Below are 25,270 nucleotides of genomic sequence, written 5' to 3' on the forward strand. Positions count from 1 at the left end.
AAAGGTCAGCTGATGTACCTTCGCTAAGCTAGTTGGCAACCAGTGGTAGGTCTGGCCATACGAAATGATTCTCAGCTTGTATTATGTTTTGCAGTATTACACGGTTGGACTCTTTTAAAATGTCCTTAGTTTATTTACATTTTTAATACAAATATCATTCCAGAAGGACAAATTAAAAATGAATTTAAAATGTTGTAGTGGGAAATTATTTACAAACCTCAAGAAAATGACCAGATATCCAAGTAGGTATTCCATTCAAAGTTGACACCTATATGCCTTACATTTAAATATTGTTAAGATTATGAGGCCCTCAGTCCATTGAACAATAGAAGAGTGGCATTTGTCTTGTAAAGAAAGGACTCTTCGTTTTCTTAAAGATTGTATTTTGTGCTGTTGTTCTGCAATTCTAACCCTGCCACCTACATCTCATATTTCATTGGTGCGATGATCCTTACACTGTCACATTTTTCCAAGTTGTGGTACTAGCGTTGCTGGTGTTTTGGTGCAGTGCTTGATATGTGGCATTTTCGTGGGTACATATCAAAGGTCAGTATTTAGACTGCATAATCCTCATCTACATTGCAGACCAGGGTGATGATTTACTGTATATACTCGAGTATAAGCCTAGTTTTCCAGCCCTTTTTTTAAAGACTGAAAAAGCCCCCCTCGGCTTATACTCAGGTGTGGGTCCTGGTTGGCTTATATTTGGGTCAGCTTATACTCGAGAATATATGTTACATTTATTATTTTCTCTATTATTATTGGTATTATTACATTTATTTTACTCTATTTCTTATTATCATTAATACATTTATTATTTCACTCCGATCTTATTATTATCACATTTATTATTTTACTCTATTTATTATTACCCTGTTTTCCCGAAAATGAGACATCCCCAGAAAATAAGACCTAGTAGAGATTTTGCTTAATTGCTAAATATAAGGCCTCCCCCAAAAGTAAGACCTAGCAAAGTTTTTGTTTGGAAGCATTCCCACCAAACAGAACATCAGAGCATGCAGGATCATTAAATGTAAATACCATAGATTGTTGTACATGGAAATAATGGTAGTAACAAGAAAGTCTTGATAGGATTCACAGTTTGTCTGGTTATGCTGGTTAATGATGACAACTACTGTACAGTATATAATAAATGTGAATTCTTCTTCATGGAAAAATAAGACATCCCCTAAAAATAAGACCCAGCACATCTTTGGGAGCAAAAATTAATATAAGACACTCTTATTTTCAGGGAAACATGGTACATGTATAATTTCCTGTATTTATTATTATTATTACATTTATTATTTCACTCTATTATTATTAAAAGGATACATAAGCACATTTACATTGAAGAAGATGAGAATAATGATTTAGTCAGAGTTGGACAGTCTTATCTTAAATTTGAGCTTTATTTAAATACTAAAAAACATTGAACCTACTGATCCCTCAATTAATGTAATTTTATTGGTATCTATTTTTATTTCTGAAATTTACCACTCTCAGCTTATACTGGAGTCAATGTTTTCCCAGTTTTTTTGTGGTAAAATTAGGTGCCTTGGCTTATATTCAGGTTGGCTTATACTTGAGTATATACGGTAATTATTATATTGAGAAAAGTGTATAATTCTGTAACTATAGGACAACAAACCCTGATGGTTTTCCCCTTCCTCCCACTAATGCAGGAGTGGATCAAGCTCTGCCACAAGAACGCCGAACCCCCGTAACGCCTTCGTCCTCCTCTCGCTACCACCGACGCAGGTCCTCAGGGTCACGTGATGAGCGCTATCGGTCAGGTATGTAGCAAAGAAAAATAATCAGGCTGGTAAATCATTTGAAGAGGGGATTAAAACTTGAGGAGTCGTCTAACCTTAGTAGAAGAGACAAGAATGAGCCTATGATACGTGCTTGTAACATCCCCTCCATTTGAGAGATTAAGACAAGAGTGTCAATCCTTCCGCATTTAAAATACATAACAAGATGTGGAAACTGTCAGCAGGGCTAGAGAAGTAGAAAAACCTTTAGAGAGAGGACAGAAAGTTTTGCTGACGAGGAGACCCCAAAAACAATCCAATAAGTATTGAATAAGTCAAACAGTGCAGAGGGAGAGATCAAGGGCTGGTGATGGAATGAAGCAGCTAGAAATGGGGACATTTCACACCACATTTTCATGCAAGTACCACTTATTTCTTCTTCCCCAGCCCTGCAAATCCTATAGTATGAAAAAGCAACTTGATTTCTGCATTGCAAAGGAGAAGAAAACACACAATTTAACCGAAACCGTTTTCAGCCAATATAGACCTATGGTTTGCAAAGTCATGTACATTGGGGTCTTTCTTTCCAATTCCAGTTAACTCAAAGCCTTTTAAGAAGCCTGGAGAACATGAACTTTTGCAAGGAGCTAGGATTATTTTCCTTATTGTGGGCAGAATAAAGAATTGCACCTAGCTTTTGGCAGTACATCCCATCCTTGAAAGGGTACAGCTGTGGCAAGGGCAGTCAGAATGATGGGAAGCAGAGGACGTGACTATGAACGGGATCGATGTTCACTGGCAGACTGTCACTTTCTGCCTCTCAGTACTCTTAAGTAGCAAAAGGGATTTCATTTGGCCTTGCAGAACATTTTGCTTGGTGGTGAGACACCAGAGTAGTTCATTCAAATCTGTGTATACATAATTGTACAGGGAATGGTGGCTGATGTTTGTAGCCTAACCTGAAATAGCAGACCTGAAGATTATGTTGCTGCTTGGACTCCTGCTTCTTATTCTCAAGGATTCCCAGAAATACAGAACAAACTGTTGTGGCATTTGTATAGTAGGCAGATTTCTCACAGAAGTATTTCCAGACTCCAACTGAGTTCTGGGGATATTGTTGTCTACTGTCTAGTCAACTTCTACTTATAGGATCATATGAATGAGAGATCTCCCCAGAGACCTGTTTATCCAGAGTCCTACTCAGTTCTGCAAACTCAGAATCATGTCTCCTTTTACTCACCTTACGTGGCCATTTTGTTCTGTTGCCTTCAACTTTACCATGTGTTATTGTCTTTTCCACTGAATTATATTATCTCATGATATCTTGAATATACAATAGCCTCTATTTGTTCATTTTAGCTTCCAGGGAGAGTATAGGTTTAACTTGCTCTAGCGCCCATTCATTTGTTCTTTGGGTGGTTCATGGTATCCATAGAACTCTCCTCTAGTACCACATTTCAAATTATTTTATCCTCTTCTTATTAACATTTCTCACTGCCCAGCTATCATAGAACATGCACAGTAAAATCAAAAGTATGGAAGATTCAGATTTTGGTATTCAACAACATCTTTGAATGTATTGATCTTTCTTCATCCCTGCACTCCTGTCCTTCTCAACTTTTAAGACTTCTTCTGATTTCTTGATTGCAGTTTCCATGTTGATTAATGACCGAGCCAAGGTATAGAAAATTTTTTAATATTACAACTTCTTCGTGGCCTCCTTAAATCATTTATGGAATTTTTAAAAATATATATATATTCAGCTCTAAGCCTGCTTTTTAACTTGTTCAAATGTTGTGAGTGGATCACATTTACATATGTGTGAGTAATATCCAGTGAATTCAGGAGGACTTATTTGTTCAAAACAGACTTTGTAATAACAATAATAATAATAATAATAATAATAATAATAATAATAATAATAATAATAATAATAATAATAATAATAGAAAAGCTTATGTGATATGAGGATTTAAAGATCATATTACAAAGACTCTGGCACAAGCCAGTAAAGGTGATCCCAGTGGTAGTCAGCACACTGTGTGCAGTGCCTCAAGACCTTGGCCAGCACTTGAAAACCATCGGGGCTAACAAAATTACTATTGTCAGGAGCAAAAGGCCACCCTACTGGGATTTGTACGCATTATTTGCCAATACATCACATAGTCCTAGACACTTGAGAACTGTCCGATGTGTGATCTAATACAACAGCCAGCATCATGAGCTTGTTTGCTGTGTACTAATCTTGTTGTGTATAAAATAATAATAATACATTTGTCAGATATTGCACTTACAAAATATGGCATAAAACTAGACTTATACAGCATGTAGTGTTGCCAGATAATCAGAAGCTACAGTTTGTTCAGCTTCTCCTTTTTACTTTTGTGGGCTCAAGCATTAATAACTTTTGGAACATTTTAGTGGTCCTTAAGTAATATCTTGGTCTGCATGTTTTTGTTTTAATATATGGGCCACATTGTTATTTTGCTGTTTTTCTTCTTATTACCAAAAAGGTCGGGCAATCAAGATGCATTCAAAAAGCTCTAGGTTCAAGGCACTAAAAGAGTGGCAAAAAATCTTAGCATAGGATTTTTATATCACAGTTACCTGCTTGGGGGTAAACTATGATTTATCAAGTAAGGAAGAACCAGTAAATAAATCCAAAATAATGCCTGTGTAAACCTGGGTGGGAAGCCTTTTCACAGGGGTTGACTGTTAACAGCATTTGCATATCAATTTCCATGGCACCACCAGCCACCCTTGACACTTGATAACAGCAGACTAATGACACCGAAGACACAAGAGGATACAAATCCTATAATTCTGCTGCTTTGATCATAGCACATTAACTCTTTATCACCTGTCACTACCAATTAGCACATGTCCTTACCCTGTTGCTAATAGACACTTGGCACCAAAATTAATTATATTGTCATAATACCTAAAATCTGAGCATTTCCAGAAATTCCTGCTAAATGCCTCCATAGTTTCTCCAGCAAGGCTGAAAGCTGAAGGATGATTCAGATAATTTAAATTCAACATTATTGAATAATAAATATTAACATTATTGGCATCTGTAGTGCTGGGGTTTTCAACATGTAGAGATTATCTGTATAGGTTCTATTTCTTAGAATTTAATTTAAATCAGTTATTGGAATTCAGAAAGTTAACCTGAGCATTCAAAAGTCTTTTGAGTATCTGGTCTAGAAAGATATTCTGGTGTGGTTTTAACACAGAAACTCCCAGATAGAGAAGATACATATCACAATGAAAACTTCAGGGTTCAAACCTGCTATAGGCTATTCCATGTATCTTCCCTTTTGGTTTTCTAATCAACAAGAGATACACAGTCATTCTGTAGCCATTGAAGATAATAATTCTGTAGTGTGTTGGTTTGCATTCCCCTTTGCTTTTGTTTTATTTATTTCTTCATCTGCATATACTTCTGCCAACCTTATGTTTTCAAAAACCTTGCTGGTACCTGTTCTCTCATATGTTAAATGGTGCCTTCTTGTTTTGGCAGAGAAGTAGTTCACTTTTAGGACCTCATCACATGGGACTTTTTGCCCATCTTAGGATGGTGCCAAGACGCAGCCAGGACAGAGCCTGACAAGGTCCATCACGTGATGCAGGGCTACTTCTGGCAGGACTCTGTCTTAACTCCATGTATACTGTGTCTCAGCAATGTGCTAAGAGGCAGCCCTGAGAACACGAGTGACTATAAACTAAGCTGGGGACAGTGCAGGACCAAGTCGGGGACAGACGGTAAATGGTGTGGGATGGCAAAGGGTGATGTGGGGCACTGCCCAATGGTTTCCTCCACTGCCCGATGGATTTGCCCACTGCCCAACAGATTCCTCCACTGCCCCTCGGCTTCTTGACCTCCATGTGATGAGATCCTTAGACACAACAAAAATGATCTCCCCTAATTTCCCATTGGATTTTGCAGCTTTTTACTCCCTAACCTAATGGCTGAAGAAGAGTTCATTTTGCCTTCTAGTCAGGAATGGTAGACTCTATGAAGGAATGGCCTTCTCTATGCTGCTGAGTAGTTGAGATAAAAAAAGGAAGCAGTAGGCCAGGTCAACCAACAGTGTTCTTTTTCCATATCATCCATCTTGGATCCTTCGTACTCTGCTCCCTTCATATGAAGAGGCACACTATACATTAATCATACACAATAAGTCCTCCACTGTTAGGAGTGTTAACCCTCTGAAAAAGTAGAATTTTTTTTAAAATGTCACTTTTTTACATGATACAACATCATTCTATATATTTTGAGGTCCTACTTCCACTGGATGGTGACCATAGAGTAACTGTGGAGGACCTAGATAAGTGGTTCTCAACCTGTGGGTCCCCAGATGTTTTGGTCTACAACTCCCAGAAATCCCAGCCAGTTTATCAGCTGTTAGGATTTCTGGGAGTTGAAGGCCAAAACACCTGCGGACCCACAGGTTGAGAACTACTGACCTAGAAGTTCCTAGAGAAGTGATTCTATGGGCATAGAAAATTTGGTAGCAAAATGTTACTCTTGGGAATCTAATTATCCCAAGTTCCTGATGCATAAAGTTTTAGTAAGTAAAACTTTGCACTCCGCCTTAATTATATTTGGCCAGATAGAAATTTAATTCAGAGAACTGGTGGTAGTGGTTTGAGTGTTGAACTAGGACTCTGAAGAACAGACTTCGAATTTCCACTCAGTCATGGAAACCCACTGCGTGTCTTTGGTCAAGTTGCACTCTCTCAGTCTCAGAGAAAGGCAAACCCACCTTAGGATCTGTAAAATTTGGAAATAACATGAAGGCACACAACAAAGAAATATTGTGGAATAAATAGATAAGTACATTTTACATTTTTTTCCCCTCTAATAAAACCAGGAGTCTGTTTGCAAGTTACCAGTACAGCAGCAATCTAGACTATTTGCTTAGGGGACACCCAGTGAGTCCCATAATTTTGTGGGGATTTAGACCCACTCAAAACTCAGCATTTTGTCTATTACCTCACCTGTAATTTACACAGTACACCATGTTAATCGGTATGAATTTACACTTTTAACTCTATCTCTGAACGAGGGGAAGACGCAAGCAGTGTGAATCGGTATGCTCTTTCCCTCGTGTCTGCATGAATCGCTTTGTAAAGAGGCTGAAAGAATCTTGGCCTACTAACATGGAAACTTTAAATATTTACTAGGTAACACTTGATTGTACTGAGAAAGGCATGTGGTGCGGTGAGCCAAGGTGGAAGTAATAAATCACCTCCAAGCTACAGCACATTAGGCCTTTTCCATGCCTTTAGAGCTGTGCTGCTCTGAAGAATGTATGGAAATCAGCCTGCCTTTTCTATAAAGGGAGGACTCGTTATATTTTTAGTAGACCAACAAGGACAGGAAGACTTCCATGCTTCAGTTCAGTTTGTTCAAGGAAGCTACAGACATGCAGGTGAACACCAAAACTAGCCAGTTTTTCAGAAATGGTTCAGATTTTTTCATAATATAGAGAAAGGTTTTTAGATTAAGCAGTTGTCGTCTTGCTTGGATGAAAGGAGACAAATAGATAAACAAGGAAAAGATGGGCAGAAGGGTCTTGTTACTTTATCTCCAAGTGCAGTGGGAACGCCAAGATCCAAATCCAGTGTCCGCGTTCCAGGATAGTCTGATCTGATCGAATAGAGGACATGGGATATGATCTCAGACTAGTTCAGATTATGTTGTCCATTCAGAACTGTCCTCTCTGATTATCAGAAGTTGTTTAGGGTCTTCGGAAGGGGTCTTTTGTCCTTTTAAACTGGAACCACTAGGGATTTGACTCTATCACTGATATGCAGTCCCTTGACAAGCATACTAAAAATGCTGATGTGTTTCATATCTTGTTAGATTGTACTCAGTCTTGGAACAATTACAGTAGAGTATCGCTTATCCAGTCTTCGCTTATCCAATATTCTGTATTATCCAACGCAGTCTGTTTCCCACCTGGATCCACAGCTGTTTCTCTAGACAGCAATGCTCAGCAGGCCAACATGCCCAACAACTATACAAGTGGAGCCATGCTCCCAAACAAGTGGCCGACTTGTTGTAAAACATGATGTTTTGGTGCTTAATTTGTAAAATCATAACGTAATTTGACATTTAATAGACTTTTCCTTAATCCTTCCTTATTATCCAATATTTTAGCTTATCCAACGTTCTGCTGGCCTGTTTATGTTGGATAAGTGAGACTTTGTTGTACCTTTTTGGATATCAATTGTCATATCTCCAAGCATTTAGTCAAAATTAATGTTTTCCTTGTTAGGAGCGACGAGAAACGACAAGTCGCTTCTGGTGTGAGACAATTAACCATCTGCAAGGACATTGCCCAGGAGATGCACAGATGTTTTTGATGTTTTACCATCCTTGTGTCTACATGGAGCTGGAGCTGACAGGGGGAGCTCATCTATACTCTCCCCAGGTTGAATTCAAACCTGCAGCCTTCAAGTCAGCAACCCAACCTTCAAGTCAGCAGTCCTGCTAGCGCAAGGCTTTAACCCAGTAGTTCTCAACCTGGGGTCCCCAGATGTTTTTGGCCTTCAGCTCCCAGCTGGTAAACTGATGGGGATTTCTGGGAGTTGTAGGCCAAAAACACCTGGAAACACAGGTTGAGAACCACTGCTTTAACCCATTGTGACACTGGGGGCTTTGACTGATGTAAAAAATGATGTAATAGTGGTAAACTATAATGTGTAGACCTGGATCTGTGATGGCTTTGTTGGAAGAGATGGCCATTTGATTTAAGGAGAAAAGCTGGCTTAATCCACCCCTTCCCTTCGCATGTCATCTAGCTGAAATTTTATTCTCTCCCATCTGTTCTGTTCTCCACATTTGTTCCGATTCTGAAAATCTGACCTCTGCTTTTCTTTCTATATGTTAACTTATAATCTTGGACTTCACTATGAAGCTCCAATGTTCTTGGTTCTGTCACTATCTCTCATGTGTGATAAAAGATCTTGATTCACATGAGATAAAATCCCTTACAGGGTCATTCTGACAGCAAGAATGTGTTGCTGTCACTTTTATTTTGGCTCCTAAATTGTTCTGGTTCTCATCAGGCCACAAAGGAAGAATACCTGACAGGTTGAATAACAAACCTGGCACAAGCCAAGCAATTAACCATCCCAGTCATGTTACTTAATTTTGCACCGTTTATATTGATTCTCGAGGAAGGGCAGAAGTCACAAATTAAATCTAATACACATGAACCAACCAATCTGAGAAGGAAGAAGATCAAAGGGAGGGAAATGGGAAGTTACCATGTGCTAGTATGAGTAAGATTTTCTTTAAAAATGAAAGTGTAGAAGAAGTAGAGCATTCCTCCCACTCCACCAACCTATTTTAAAATGTCATAAACACCCAAAAAGAAGCCTCTACAATTTTCAGAACAAACAGCAGCAGAAAATCCAATAGAATCTAGATCATCGACTATAAATGACTTAAAACAACAGTTCAGACTCTGAGGGCTGAAAATGATTTCTAAAAATTAGCAAGGGGAGCTTATAAAAGAAAACAAGCAGCTGCTATGCTATTATCATGTATACAATCATTCTATACATCTTTGAAGTCCATAACAGGGAAGTCAAATTCAATTTTACTTGCAAGGAAAAATGCCTTTGAATGGATGTTATGGCTTTGCTAATAAAAGGCTTCACAATAGAATCAGTGCAAGAGAACATTATCTGAAAATAAGAAAGTCTAGACTTGTCCAAGCTAAAGCACATAGACATTATCCTGTCATGGATTGCATCTCCACTGCATTTAGGATGCATCTCCATTGCAGAATTAATGCAGTTTGACACCACCTTAATTTCTGTGCAGCAATGCTATGGAATATTGGAGTTGTAGTTTGGTAGGCACCAACACTCTTTAGCAGAGAAGGCTTTTTATTGTGTCAGAAGCAAATTGAGAACATACTGCAAGTCGCGTCTGGTGTGAGAGAATTGGCTGCCTACAAAGATGTTACCCAGGGGAAACCCGGATGTGTTACCATCCTGTGGGAGGTTTCTCTCATGTTCCCGCATGAGAAGCTGGGGCTGACAGATGGGAGCTCACCCTGTCTAGTGGACTCAAACTGCCAACATTCAGGTCAGCAGTTCAGCCATTACAAGGGTTTAAATAATGCTTCCATAGCATTGAGCTTTGGCAGTTAAAGTGATGTGGATCCGCATTGCTGTATAGATGCACCCATAGAGAACAGTGAAGAGAAACCAGGGTACCACCTATTATTTATAAATACACCGAGATTGCCATAGTAATGCAGACTTACTAAGATATAAGGTCTTCATTTCATGCTTTTAAAAAAAACCCCTTAATTATAAACGAGGCATCTTTGCCTTATGGAAATTAGCCAGTTTTGCAGTGTCACACAAGGGCAGCAAATTGCTAGTTATTTATTTTCTTTTTACTGCCATGGAAAAGAAGGGGTATTTAAGGGATTTCCTTCCTCCGATGGCAAAATAGCTTCGTTGGCTTTGGGCAGGATGATCTGAAAGGGAGAATGTGTGCCATTTGTTGCCCCAGTACAAGCAGCAAAACGTTTTGTGGTGGCCCTGGTTAAGAGCGCACGTTATTCTAACATCGAGTATGTGGTTATGAACAAACAAAACTTACGTTTCCACAAGACATTGCTGTTTTGAGTCTAAAATGACTTCTTCCAAAAGTATCATCAGGTCTCCAAAGTTTTTAAAGAAACAACTTCCTTAGATTGCGTATATTCAACTTCTTTAGTCTAATAGTTTTCAAATAAAAGTAAAAATACTACTTCCATTTTCCCCAAATAAAACTAGAGCTATTTTTCTGTATTTCAAGTGTTGCTATGTAAGGCTAGCAATCTATAGCTTACTTTTGGAGCATGTGAATGGTTAAAGCTGAGAAAATCAAATTTTATTAATGTCTTGTTATATATTGGCACTTCTGTTTTCCTGGTATGACTCAGCTTGAATTAGTTCTATGAAATGCATTTCATTTCAACTGTATTTCCAAGTAATGTGTTCATCTTATTTATATTGATTCAGAATTTTTATTATTGTGTCAGAAGCTAATTGAGGCAAGTCACTTCTTGTGTGAGAAAATAGGCCATCTTCAAACTAGGGCTGACAGATGGGAGCTCACCCCATCTTGCGGATTTGAACCACCAACCTTCAGGTCAGCAGTTCCATTGGCACAAAGGTTGAACCCATTGTGCCACCCACATATTTGGAAATATGTGTTGTTGGTTCCACTGGGATATAATTATCCCAGTTTCCTAGAAAGATAATCCAGTCCTGCCAATCAGTTATAAAAGTTTGAAATAGTTTACTTAATAAACAAAACCTTTCCTGCAAGTAAAAAGAAAATGCAATATGCTGATTCCTAGATGAATCTTTAATATATTTTTCCTTATTCTTCTTTGGGTACTTGATGTTTCCCAAACACAGTAAAGTGTCATTAGAGGATATTATCTGAAACAAGACAATACTGCCAAAAATGATTTCACATATTAAATTTTAAATTCGTTTTGAGTCTTTATTAGCCAATACAAATATGGACAGCTGAGATAGTGGCAACTTTGCTTTCTAGTGGTTCCATATATGCAAACTTTGTTTCATGCATAACATTATTAAAATATGCATAAAAAGACCTTCAGACCATGCATATAAGGTGTCTTTGAAAAAAATAAATTTTGTGTTTTGACCTGAATACCATTTCTATACCAATATTTCAAAATCTGAAAAAATCCATAACACTTCTGGTCCCAAGGATTTAGGATAAGGAATACTCAACCTCATATGGACTTCAGCATAAGCTTCAATGGTATTTAGATTCTTTCCTTTTCTTTTTCAGGCTGTTTCTTTCATAACTGTTTCACCAAACTTCTGCCAGTGTTGTGGCTTGTGTGATAGTGTTAGGCTGTTTAGGTTGTTGCTTTCAAAATATATCTTCCATTTGAAACACAATACGTCATGATAATCATCTTTTAAGTTTCCACAGTGATTCTGACTTGGAAGTCAGATTAAGGAATAGCAATTGCTATTGCAGTGTCAACACTCAATAATCAAAGTGTCCCCATCACCTTTCCTGGCAAGACACCTGTGCCTTAACAACTGTGACTGTCAGAAAATGAGTATACCAGACATATCTAGGATGGGGAAAACTATACGGAAAGCACAGACTTAACAGGGGGAAAAAATAAAATGGAAAGAGATATATGTGAAGGAATCCAACTTAAGACTAAAAAGACTTTCACACTACACAATTTTAGCACTATATTCCACTTTAACCACCATGGTAATATTCTATAGTTTGATGGACCAAACCCAATAAGAACAGGCAGCTAAAAAACAACAGCAACAAATCAAACTATGAACCAGTAACCAAAGACACATCTGAAACAAATGCAAAAGGGACAGAATCAAACACAGAATCTATGGAAAAACTGAACGGTTCTCTGCACTGTATTTCTCACTCCTCTGCCTCAAATAAACCAATGTTATCACTGGAACTTGCTTCAAAGAAAGTGTGTTTTGGACTGCTGCTTTAGTGCCCTTGTAGGAGCCTTCAAGAGCACTAGCACATGTGTAGCTTTGTTCCAGTACATACCTTGCTCTTTTTCACTGTGACGGCCTCTGCAGAATTGAGTCTTCCTTGCATATGATTTGAAGACTGCATAAAAATATGTCTCCGACTAAGGAATTAACAGTGCCAGTTCTCTTGTAAAAACTGTCTGTGTTTATAACCTCTTTGGTTGGAATTCCAAACTAATATTTAGAGTGTTTTTTATTTCTAGATGTTCACACAGAAGCAGTCCAGGCAGCTCTTGCAAAACATAAAGAAAGGAAGATGGCGGTCCCTATGCCGTCCAAGAGACGTTCATTGGTGGTGCAGACATCAATGGATGCCTACACACCTCCAGGTAAGAAAGAAGCTAACACCATGTGCATTACGACTCAGATTTGTAAGCTGGTTTCTTTTGAATTGCCCACTTGAGAATTAGTGGATTGTAAATGAATATTACCGTATATGCTCGAGTATAAGCCAACCCAAATATAAGTCGAGGCACGTAATTTTACCACAAAAAATTGGGATCATTTATTGACCCGAGTATAAGCCAAGGGTGGGAAATGAAGCAGCTACTGGTAAATTTCAAAATAAAAATAGATACCAATAAAATTACATTAATTGAGGCATCAATAGGTTAAATAATGTGTGTGTGTGTATATATATATATACATCTATATATATAAATGAGTGATGGCATCACGGCGACCCACAAAACAACAAAACTACAGGCCCCCCAACCTCAAAATTTGACAACACAACCCATCATCCATGCCTCTAGTTTGATACAACAAAAAGAAAAGAAAAATAAAGTCCTAATTAGAGGGAAAGGAATAATTGTTTTTATCCAATTACTGCCAGTTTAGAGGGCTAATCTCTGCCCACTTGGGCTCCTAGCAACCAACTCAGCCCAGGGACAGGCAGACTTAGGCCTCACTTAGGTCTCTTCCACAGATTATCTAATTTGCACTGGATTATATGGCAACGCGTGGCTGGGCACAGCTAGTATATATATATATATGGATACAGATATACAGGTACATCAATCTATATATAGGATTTGCAAGGACATGCAAACATATGAGGGGAAAATTCATATATAAAATTAATGTATACAGATATATAAGTACATAGGGATTGCAAATGCATGCAGGGGTTTAATGCCTACATATCTGTAGGAGAGATTAACAAATATTTCAGGGGGAAATGCTTTTATAAGATTAATGGATATATATATTTCTTCTTCCTGACTTGCAAGGGTGTCTTTCCCTTTTCAAAACATTCCCTTGGTTAAGAGCGAGGGAGGCTTTGGAAAACACACATATATTGCAAGCAATGGCCTCCAGGTTCTGTTGCCTGGCCTTGACCTTGATGCCATTATAAGCCGAGAGAGGCTTTTTCAGCCCAAAAAAGGGCTAAAACCCCCGGCTTATCTTCGAGTATATACAGTAGTTAGAAACTTCATCCTGTACATCTTGAGAAGCAGATATTGCAAGGGAATCTAATTTACGTTGGTCAAAAAACACTATCATTCTGTGCATTTTTATTTTGAGTTTATTTCCCTCAATGCTCATGGGAACTGAATTCCCATGTACGTGTGAACACGTTTGCAACACTAATCAACTTGGATGCCATTTTTTGACTGTTCCGAAAGCAAAGCCACTAGCCCATTTCGCATTTTCACATTTAATGTAGCTAGTACCTTGACATGAATGCTTTTATTCGACAGCAAGTCCCCTCTGAATACAGTCATCTTGATTTATTAGTAAAGATCTTTACCTGGAACTTGCATCTTGTCCATATTAAAGTTGACATAGGTGACCTTCTGATTCTGAAGACCTGCCTATGTAAGATTGCTTCCCCTCTTCCTTGGGAGTCCTTCTCTAAGAATGTAAGAAGAAGGGAGTCTTCCAACTGTGACTGATATTTTGAGCAGGAGTGATGTGCTTCACACTGAAATTGGGAGCCTTTTGTGTTGCTATGCTGCTGATTTCAAACATTCTCCATGAACAACAGTTGTTTATGTCTTTTGGCATGAGGCTCAAGCTAATATGTTGGTATATCTGAGTGAGCACATATTATTTATTATTTACTGCATTTATATTGCTGCTTTCTCACCCCGAAGGGGACTCAGGGCGGATCACAATGTACATATATATGGCAAACATTCAATGCCATTAGACAAACAACACACAGATAGACACAGAGGCTATTTAACTTTCCAGCTTCTGGCTTTGTGAGGGTATGCTCAATTCCGGCCACAGAAGGAGCTGTTGCTTCATTATCCACTGTGACACCGAGTCCTTTGAAGGAGTACTTCCTCATCCGGCACGCATTAGCCTCCCCGCATAAGTGGTCCCTACATTTTCCTATTTGACAGATGCAACTGTCTTTCGGGTTGCTTAGGTAAATAGCTGGGGCTATTTAATAGTTGGGCACTCAATCCGACTCGTGCTTTGAACTCACGACTTCTCGGTCAGTAGTGATTTATTGCAGCAGGCTACTAATCAGCTGGCCAGATACATGAATCTTAACCAAATTCAAGGGGCATAGTTGACTTCATTACGAGTAACCTGTGAACATCGTTCAGCATCTTTACTATGCCTTGCTGCTTTGCCTATGGGGCTGTTTTCATGTTCTTATGTCTTTATTAGGGCCTTCTCAGTGGTGGCTCCCCAACTCTGGGACACCCTCCCCAGGGAGATTAGACAGGCATCCACCTTCACAACATTTAGGAGGGACATAAAAACCTGGTTATGAGAACAGGCCTATGACAGTACTTAGTTAATCTCTAGAATATGGATTTACCTTGTTAGGGTAGCAAGCCTCTTTTAGCGCATATGAACAACTGTGTTTTTAATCTGATGTTCATAATTTAAATTTTAATTTTGTTACTTGACTTGCTGTATTTTGTGTTTTATATTGATTGGATGTGTTATTAATTGTTTATTCTATTTTGTGTATTTTATTGTATTGCACTTGTTATATTGTTTTATGTTGTAAGCCGCACAAAATCCGTTGGGGAGAGGGGGCAGGATATAAATAAACTATCATCATCATATACATATGAAATTCTATTATGCCTTTTCCATGCATACTTAGATACCTCGTCTGGTTCAGAAGATGAAGGCTCTATACAGGGCGATTCACAGGGAACTCCAACCTCAAGCCAAGGGAGTATAAATATGGAACACTGGATCAGTCAAGCAATCCATGGCTCTACAACATCTACAACGTCTTCATCTTCAACACAAAGTGGTGGCAGTGGCGCTGCGCATAGGCTAGCTGATGTAATGGCACAAACACATATAGGTATGTATAGCCTCTGTTTTATTGCTTCTTATTTTCCCATATACTTTCAAAATGAAACATGTGAATGAAGCCATTAAACCTGTTTGATGCATTGTCCAGCTAAGAAGTATAGTATCTAAATTTGGTTCTTCCAAAGCAACTGATACATATTTACTGGGGAGCAAACTCTATTAGTTTGTGTGCGTGTATAATTTTGTGTCAAAAGTGCATCTAATTTGGCATAATTCTTGGAAGACAGTTCCATTGCTTTAGTGAAAGATGCCTGTGAGTAGGTTTGCTCAGATGAAAATGTTGATCTCTCTTTTTTTTAATTAGAAAAATTCAAAATTTATTATTTCTTATTTATCATTGATTTGGTTTTCAGACTTGTTTCAATGGTTTCAGTGAGTTTGCTGCAATAGTTGCTACATCTGGATCCAGCTTTCTGCATATAGTAGTCTTTATATTGTAGAGACGAGCAAAGTATGCACACATTTTGGAGGTTTTAAAAATCTGTTTAACCTTCCAGCTTTATTACTAAGCCGCAAAAATGCATTATGAATTTTGTAGAAGTGATGCGGTGATAATAGGAAAATCTGGAATTGCTTCTGTTATGCCTGAGGTGCAATGCAGTAGAATGAAATAGAGAAGCTAGAAACTAAAATAATGTTAGTGAACATTATTAGCTTGAAGTATTTCCATATATTGTCTTTTAAAAACTCCTCAATTATATTGGATCAGCCGCCTCTGTAAAATATTATGCTCTGTTCTACAACCACTTTCTTATCCTTTCACTACTCACACTTAAACAAATGCTCCATTTCTTAATATAAACTATTCAGTCTCATTATTGCTTCTCTCCACTTATGCATTCTGAACTATTCTAGCAAATATCTTTGGTTCTGAATCTTCTTGTCTCTTCATTGCCTTTTTGACTTTCTCTTAGAACACAGGAGGAAATTACAACTTGCATTTACTTTTCCCCCACATTCTGAAAGGTTGCATTAGTCACAAAATCTGAGTGTTGTTTTTAGCTATATCTTTATTAAAAGAATATGGCATGTTGTTAATTTTAGATTTGGCATAGGAGGCCTTGCTTGTGAATGCTGCAGAGTTGTGGGGAAGGGAGGGAGATGTCATATTGCTCTTAGGAGATTTGATGTCTTATTTTCCCCTAGAGTGGCCCAATGTGTAGGCTCAGTAGAATACAGGGCACTGGAGCAGGTTTTGAGCTCCCTTGTTCTTTTCATAAAGAGCAGTAAGTGTGGACAGAGTTTATGCAGCCATTTTCAACATCAGTCCTTCCACTCAGAAGATTAAGGCAGGGATCACAGACATTAGATACTGGGGCAGCAATGGAAACCCACATCTTCCCAGCTATGGTGATTTCTCTGGTTATTTCCCCTTTTTGGATGTGTTAGGGATTCCTCATCTTCAGGAGAGGAAGGGGAGCAAGAAAGTGTTCAGGAATTAGAGGGGGAGTTGGAATCTGAGGAGGAGATTTTGCAAGTACCCACATTTCAGGAAAGGCGAAAGGAAATAGAGCAGAGATGCTGTTCAACTAGAATAGCTGCCAGAAATGCTAAAGTAATTGGGAACCGCTGTAGCAGCTGAGGTGTGAGGAACTCAGGGCTATAAATCAGAAGCAGGAGTAGTCAGCTTTCGCTGGTAACAAACTGACGCTAATGCTTAAGCCTTCGCTCCCCTTGTGCCTGCTTCGAGTCTTCATTTGGGAAACTGCTCCTAAAGATTTATTGTTGTTTCTTTGTCTGAAGTAAGACTATTGCTTGATTTAGGAATTTATCAGAGACTTAAGAATTGTGTTTGCATTAAGACTTCTTAGCTTTCTTTTGCATTGTACAACTGCATGTGCTGTTCTTTATGTCTTGCTGAAGTAAAGCAGTTTTCATTTACTTACCACATTATTTTAAGGCTGTTCATGTGAAACAAATCAGGACAGGATGCTAGAGTTGGGTGGGTCATACAGTTGTCTTAAATCAAACTAGGGAGGTAGTAATAAGGTTCAACTAGCTGTATGGATAGTTTTGATATGTCTTGTAGAATGGAGATGAGCATCCTTATTTATTTATTTATTTCTTCAACCTTAACCTCAAAGTTAGGGTTCTTTTTTTGTTTTTGGCCTTAAACAACAAAATGTCATAATTTGGCCCTTTGCATCCACACATGGGCAAAGTTATCTGCTGAAAGGATGAATAGATAGTACATGCAACTACCTACAAAAGAACACCTAGATTTGTTGTTGGAAAGGCTCTTGCCAGCTGTAAATAGGTCTCCGCAGTTGGATGATACGTTAAAAGGAAAACTCTCTGAGCTAGCTGAGAGCTTGTGTTTGTTTGAGTTTATTTAGTTTTGAATAAATAAATAAGCAAATCTTGTCCTAAAAAAGATCAAACGGGTAGCCTCAAAAAACCCGCAAGATACAAAGAGGCAGATAAAAAACAAGACGGAATTTGATCAGTGACAGCAGAATCATCCAGCATTCATACCAGAGCATGAAAACTTTCTTGAACAATTTTTTCCTCAAGAGATGATGAAAAACCATGGAGGTTGAGGAATGCGTATGGGTCTCCTCTGAGCCAAGGTAGTTCCCCCTCAAGTTTCCAAGTAAGATTGTATTGGAAACTATACCAAGTTTGGAAAAATAACTTCCTTTGATTTGGATCTACTGGCAAATCTCTGTATGATTTGTAGTGGGCTCAAAATGTTTTCAAAGTGTCAATATCTGCAACTTAACAGTAATAAAAAAGCAAAAATACAATTACATTACCTCCCAAAGCTGTTGCTACCCTAAATTTTGCTGATGGGAAAAAGGTAATATTGAATTTCAATACGAATGAGATAGGATTTTTAAAATTGATGGACCTTCATTCCATCCTGGTATTTAAAGTGAGAAAAATGGAGTGTTATTATAAACAAAATAGATCATAGACGCTGGGAGTCTTCCCATTCTTTCTCCTGGGTAACCTAGAATACAATTCCTATCCAATAATTAAGATCAGTCTATGGTCATGTTCCTGATTTTCTGCTACCACGCATACCCTTCAACGATCCATGACATAATTTTGCTTTAATTTGGAGGCTTCTCTGGATCTCAGATATAATGTGCAAGAGGAAGTGTCACATGAATTGCTCGGAAACAATTGTACTGTCAGAAAGTATAGAAAGTATAGAGTTGCCAGTGGCTGGTTGTTGTTTTTTAAATGTCCAAGTAATGGAAAGCATCCAAGTACCATGTTGGTACTAGATGTGATTACAGCTTTAACATACTTTAAGTTATTTCGACTTCTCAACTAGAGGGCAAGGAGGTGCTTAGAGATGACCTCTTTCATCACATAATGGGCATGTAAGATATGTTCCTTGAAGCGCTTGTTAGCAAGTAGGGATTGCAAGTAGCCCATTTCAAGTTTCTCTTTTGAAACAGGGAAACTATAGTAGTCACACACATACACACACATATATATAGGTCTTTTTTTTTTAACTGACTCTAATATTTCCACTAGAATCTGTTTCTGCTCATTGTAAAGGGTTAGGGAGGGAGAGTGAGAATTCCTGCTGCAAACTGTTTTTTTCTCATCTGTGAGATAAAAGAGAAAAGTCCAGCACAGCTTGGGTAATTGGAGAGCCTCATTCATGCCCTGAAAGTAGGACAAAACACGGTGGTAACCCTCCTTCGTGCCCACCACCACCATTACTCAGGACTAACAATGCAGTCTTGACGACAGAGAAATGCAAATCCCTGTGCTTCCATTTGGAGAGCACCCCCTGTAAGCTGCTCTGACTGTGAGAGAGGCCTCATTACGGTATAACACTGCATTCTGCTAATTGTGATAAATATAAATTTTTAAAGAGAAGTGCACAGCACCACTGGCTGTGAAGAACAGGAAAAGACTCCATTCTGAACTCAAGGGGGATCTGACCTTCGGAATCGATTGCAAAATCGTCTTCACTTGTTCTAATGCAAAATCAGCTGCCGCGGGAAGTACTGGAGGTCAGGGGAGGCCATAATATGAAATATGTTCAGAGCTCAAGGGTATTTATACTTTTGTGCAAGGTCAACCAGAACTGTAATGCAAAGTTGTTTGCTTGAATTGTGGTTCCTTGACCTAAGGCCAGAAATTCAGCTGGCAAAAAATACTTGGTAGATTGCATTTATGGTGTTTAGAAACCTGCCATGTACACTACCTTTGCAAGGTAACCTTTGCTATCCTCCCATACCATTATTGTAAATTGAGGCTGGACATGAGAGCAACTGCTTGCCCAGGGCTATTTAGTGAGTTTGAGGAATCCAATCTTAATTAACTGTTTCTAGCAGAATTTCTCTTTAAAACTGGGGTGGAGATGTTATTTGACAGCCCAAGCCAGTGTGGCCAACAGTGAAGATGATTAGATTTATGGTTCAACAATGGCTGCGAGACCGTATATTCTCTATTGCTGTTGGAGGCAATTCCACAGATTTCTGCTTTATAAACTGTTTCTTACTTCATGAAACGTTAATGATCAGTGAGAAAGGAATCATATTGACTCTGGCATGTCCCTATGAGTTGGATAGAGTGCACATTACAGTCTGCAGCTATTTGAAAGTAAGCTCCACTGAGCTTAATGGGACTTGATCCCAGGTAAGTCTATATATAGAATTTCAATCTTCAATCTTTATTGAGGACCTAGGAAACTCTGTAGCCTTTTCCGGGTGCTCTCCTTTGCAAGGCTTGTCTATTGCATGACCATGGCCATTATTGGCCTGGGATATCATTGTCATATTGCCTTCAGGTTGATTGACTGCAATGCATGCTTTACTTCAAAGACTGGTGCAGAATGCTTGGTTAGCTTGCTGAGACTACCCTGTACCAGCAGCATGTACCACTTAAAAGAACTGAGATGGCTAACTGTTACCACCTAGTCAATTCAAGATTGTTGTTAATAAATAGTAAGATCTTGAGATATGGTTTGTCTGATAGCGCTACCCACTCCTGAGATCTGCTCTGAAGTTTTATAGTGTAATATTCACTTTTACTTGGAAGTGTCCATTAAATGAAATATTCATCCCTCTGTTGTTGAACATGAACCAAAAACTCCTGTTTTTAGGCACATGTTGAAGATTTGATTGTTGATATGCCTTCTCTGTGTAGGCGAGCTTACCAAAGTATTTTATATTGTGAATTTCATCATTTGTGTACAACACTTCAGGATCTTAGACATCTTCACAAGTAAAATAGATAAGTGATATTTAAATTCATCAAGTACTACTTAGGAAACCTTATGTTTATATTTGTTGGCAGAATGTTCTTACATATCCATGTAGCGTAGTTAAACTGAAGGAGACCCTTCTTGATAATTACAAAAGTTCTCTTTGACCGGTATTGAATGCTTATGTAGTGCAGAGAGATTAATTCAACAACAGTTACCGATAATGAATTTCCATTTACAAGTTAACCTTTTAAGTCCTTTGAGAAATATTATAATGTACTGGACAGAAATTAAAAACTGAATTGCCAGCTAATTTTTTTATGGAAACAGGCTTAAAGCCCCCAGTTTATAAGCAAAATAGCTGCATAAACTGAGATGAACAATTTGTCTAAAATGTCTTGTGTCATATGTAGTGATGTGGCCTCACCAAAAAAAAAAACATGTTGAGTGATACAGATAATAATACAGTAGAGTCTCACTTATCCAACATAAACGGGCCGGCAGAACGTTGGATAAGCGAATATGTTGGATAATAAGGAGAGATTAAGAAAAAGCCTATTAAACATCAAAATAGGTTATGATTTTACAAATTAAGCACCAAAACATCATGTTATACAACAAATTTGACAGAAAAAGTAGTTCAATAAGCAGTAATGCTATGTAGTAATTACTGTATTTACAAATTTAGCACCAAAATATCACGATGTATTGAAAACATTGACCACAAAAATGCGTTGGATAATCCAGAACGTTGGATAAGCGAGTGTTGGATAAGTGAGACTCTACTGTAATAATTATTATTATTGTTATTATTATTATTATTTATTCTTATATCCCGCCCCATCTCCCCTAGGGGACTTGGGGTGGCTTACAAAGGGACCACGCCCAACAGTATAATAAAATACAACAGTAAAAATAAATCTGAACACAACAATAAATACATCAGAATAAAACATACAGCAACAACAATTTAAAACAGTTTAAAAACATGTTCAATGCCCCGGAGCGATATAATTGGTACTTCAATCTTCAGACTAAAGGGCGAGGAATAAGGTTAACAAAGTGCAAATGTATTATAACTTCTAGTGGGATGGGACAGCGATAAGGTGCAAAGTGTTGGGGTAAATAGCGGTAGGGGCTCGCTCTAATGTTCTTCTTAATTAAAAGTGGTTTGGAAAAACCAGGTTTTCAGATCTTTCCTGAAGGAAGTCAGTGTGGGCGCTAGTCTGATTTCTTTCGGAAGGGAGTTTCAGAGCCGGGGCGCCACAACCGAAAAGGCCCTTTCCCTCGTCCTCAACAAATGCATTTGAGACGATGGCAGGAGCGAGAGAAGGGCCTTCCCAGTGGATCGTAAAGTTCGTGCAGGTACATAATAGGAGATGCGGTCACAAAGATAGGCAGGACCTGAACCGTTTAGGACTTTATAGGTAATAACCAGTACTTTGAATTGGGATCGGACATTTATCAGCAGCCAGTGGTGCTGTTTCAATAGAGGAGTAGTCCTCTCCCTATAATTTGCTCCCGATAACAACCTGGCCGCTGCTTGCTGTACTAGTTGGAGTTTCCGAGCCGTCTTCAAAGGCAGTCCCACGTAGAGTGCATTACAGTAATCCAATCTGGAGGTAACTAAGGCGTGGACCACCTTGGCCAAGTCAGGTTTCTCGAGGTATGGTCGCAGCTGGCGCACACATTTTAACTGTGTTAAGGCCCTCGCAGCCACCGCCGACACCTGAGCTTCAAGTGTCAGTGCAGAGTCTAGGAGGAACCCCAAGCTGTGGACCTGTGTCTTCAGGGGGAGTGTGACCCCATCCAAAACAGGTTGCCACCCAATACCCTGATCGGCCATACGATTGACCAGGAGGACCTCTGACTTGTCTGGATTAAGCTTCAGCTTGTTCACCCGCATCCAATCCACCACAGTGGACAGGCACTGGTCCAGGATGCGAGGGGCTTCCTTGGAATTTGATGGAAAAGAGTAGTAGAGCTGGGTGTCATCTGCGTAGAGATGGCACCCAACTCCAAAACTCCGGATGACCTCATCCAGCGGTTTCATGTAGATGTTGAAAAGCAGATGCCTTACATAAAGTTGAATAGTTTTATTTTCTGGTCAAAGGACCACAATTTGAAAAGGGACATACCTCCACACATACCTTTGGACATAGTGGTAATACTGGGGCTGTTATCTGGAAATGGAAGGATATGTAAGGGTTTTTTAGGAGCTCATATAGTCCTTTTGTATCTGACAGAAAACAAATTGGAAAGTTTTTCATTAACTATAATTTCCCATCTCGCTGAAAACAGCTTTAAGGTTTTAGAATGAACCAACTTATTAAAGAAAATTATTATTTATTTTCCTGAGGGAGTGTTTTCGTGCAACTTTGCATTCATATCTGTTCCCCAGTGTGATGTAATTTCATGCCAGCTCTTTGGTGTTTGTTCCCTGCCCATTATTTCTGGGTGATGCTTTCATTACACAGACTAGTCAATCAATGTGATAAAAGTTTGTTGCATAGATAATCAACTGAATATGGTGTAAGGCATGATGTTGAAGCCTGTTAATGGCAATTTTTAGAATCAAAATGATGTTGATGAGTATTAGAAAATCAAAATAGTTGAAGTCACATTGCACACTACCTTAAGCCCTCATGTTCAGAACTTGGAATAAATTGCTTTGCTTGACTACAACTGACAGAATTTCCAAACCATCATGGCCAACAACTTGGATGTTCATGCTGGCCACATAAAGCAAAAAAGTTACTTTTCTGAGCTATGCTCATTCTATATAGATTAGGTTGTGTGTGTTGAACGGTTAGAGGAACTAAATTTGAATCAAGCATTTCTTTTCTTAGCAATTGGATTCCAAGGGGAATTCCCTGTCTGCGGCAATGTTTATTTTTGGTAATGGAAAAGGGGTTATAGAATCGTGTGCCCATAATTCTTTCAGAAGGATTGGAGTTCTGGCAAAACACCAACATGCCTTTGGGCTGTCTCAGAGTAGTTGACTGGGTTGCTTTGCTTTTTATTGACCAAAAGTATAGATTGCATAACTCAATTGAACTCAATACCTTTAAGATCTCCTCTTTTTATAGATAAAAAGCTCAAATGCATCAAGACAAGCAGAATGACCCCCATGAAACTAGAGTGTTGAATGTTGAAATATTCTGTTAAAGTGTGGAATCGCCAAAAGAGGAAAATATATAAAGTCACAGTAGACAAAACATATTTCGATTTGGAGCATTAGCCACACTGACTCTCAGTTTGCATATCTGAAACACTATCCGAGATTAAAAGAGTTTCTATGTTGGACTACCATGCTAGATGAAAACTTCTGGGAGTTATAGTTAAAAGGGCTATCTTTTTTAGATTTTGTTTACAGTAGATTCTCGCTTATCCAACACAAATGGGCTGGCAGAACGTTGGATAAGCGAAAATGTTGTATAATAAGGAGGGATTAAGGAAAAACCTAATAAACGTCAAATTATGTTATGATTTTACAAATCAAGCACCAAAACATCATGTTTTACAACAAATTGACAGAAAAAGCAGCTCAGTACATGGCAACATTAGGTAGTAATTATTGTATTTATAAATTTAGCACCAAAACATCACAATGTATTGAATATATTGATTGACTACAACGTCAAAAAAAAATTGGCTACAAATAAAGATAGAATTGCATAAAATGAACTTACAGTAACAATATTGTTGGAAGTTAAATTTGTAAAAAGTTCAGTCCTGTGAAGATTTTTAAAAATCTGTGATCCTTGCCTGCCTAGAAAAACAGTTGTGGATCCGGATAGGGGGCAGACTGCGTTGGATAATACAGAACATTGGATGAGTGAAGTTTGGATAAGCCAGGCTCTACTGTACTATGAAAAAAGACATAATGATCTGCACTTCAGAGACATGCGCAAAGCTGTTTTCCAAGTGATAAATGTTCATAACTCTTAATTCAGATACCAGTCCCAACTAGAAATGATCCCTTGAACCAGTGGGATTTCCATAACTGTAGAATTGCCATTCAGCAGTTTAAGTCTACATTGGTTTGGAAGAGTAATTAAATTTAGATTTTTCTGACCTAAATGTTCCACAGCACTCCTTCCTGGGCCTATGTTATGTGGGGGGGGGGGGGGGGGAACCCTAGTTTTCTTCTATAGAATGTCTTTAAATAGTGCCTGTAGGGTGTGCTTTATATTCAGACCTACGGTGTTATTTCACTAGCTTAATGAAGAGAAAGCAATATGAAATCCTCTCTCCCCAGTGCTAGAACCCCAGCTATTCTTTTATTGGGTCCTTTTAGCTGTAAATTATCATTAATTTTAATTGCATACAAATATATGCCACTGTTTGGCTTGGCAATATATGCTGTGGATGCAAGCCCACATATCCCTCGGTCTGCTTTCCTTCTGGACCTGCCAGTTGGTAAATTACTCATTTGTCTTCATCCTCAAGCTCACCC

General features: G+C 38.5%; 1 protein-coding gene across 6 annotated transcripts in view; it reads left to right on the forward strand.

The window, feature by feature from the left end:
- dip2c (disco interacting protein 2 homolog C) overlaps positions 1 to 25,270 on the forward strand; it is a 332,595-nt gene that overhangs the window by 200,434 nt on the left and 106,891 nt on the right. For all 6 annotated transcript variants that reach the window (XM_016994243.2, XM_016994247.2, XM_016994244.2 and 3 more), the window contains 3 exons: positions 1,686 to 1,796; positions 12,545 to 12,670; positions 15,418 to 15,627. In XM_016994243.2, the coding sequence (XP_016849732.1) occupies positions 1,686 to 1,796; positions 12,545 to 12,670; positions 15,418 to 15,627 (447 nt within the window). The remainder of the gene's footprint in view (positions 1 to 1,685; positions 1,797 to 12,544; positions 12,671 to 15,417; positions 15,628 to 25,270) is intronic.

This window comes from Anolis carolinensis, chromosome 6 (genome assembly GCF_035594765.1).
Source record: "Anolis carolinensis isolate JA03-04 chromosome 6, rAnoCar3.1.pri, whole genome shotgun sequence".
Classification (NCBI taxonomy): Eukaryota; Metazoa; Chordata; class Lepidosauria; order Squamata; family Dactyloidae; genus Anolis; species Anolis carolinensis.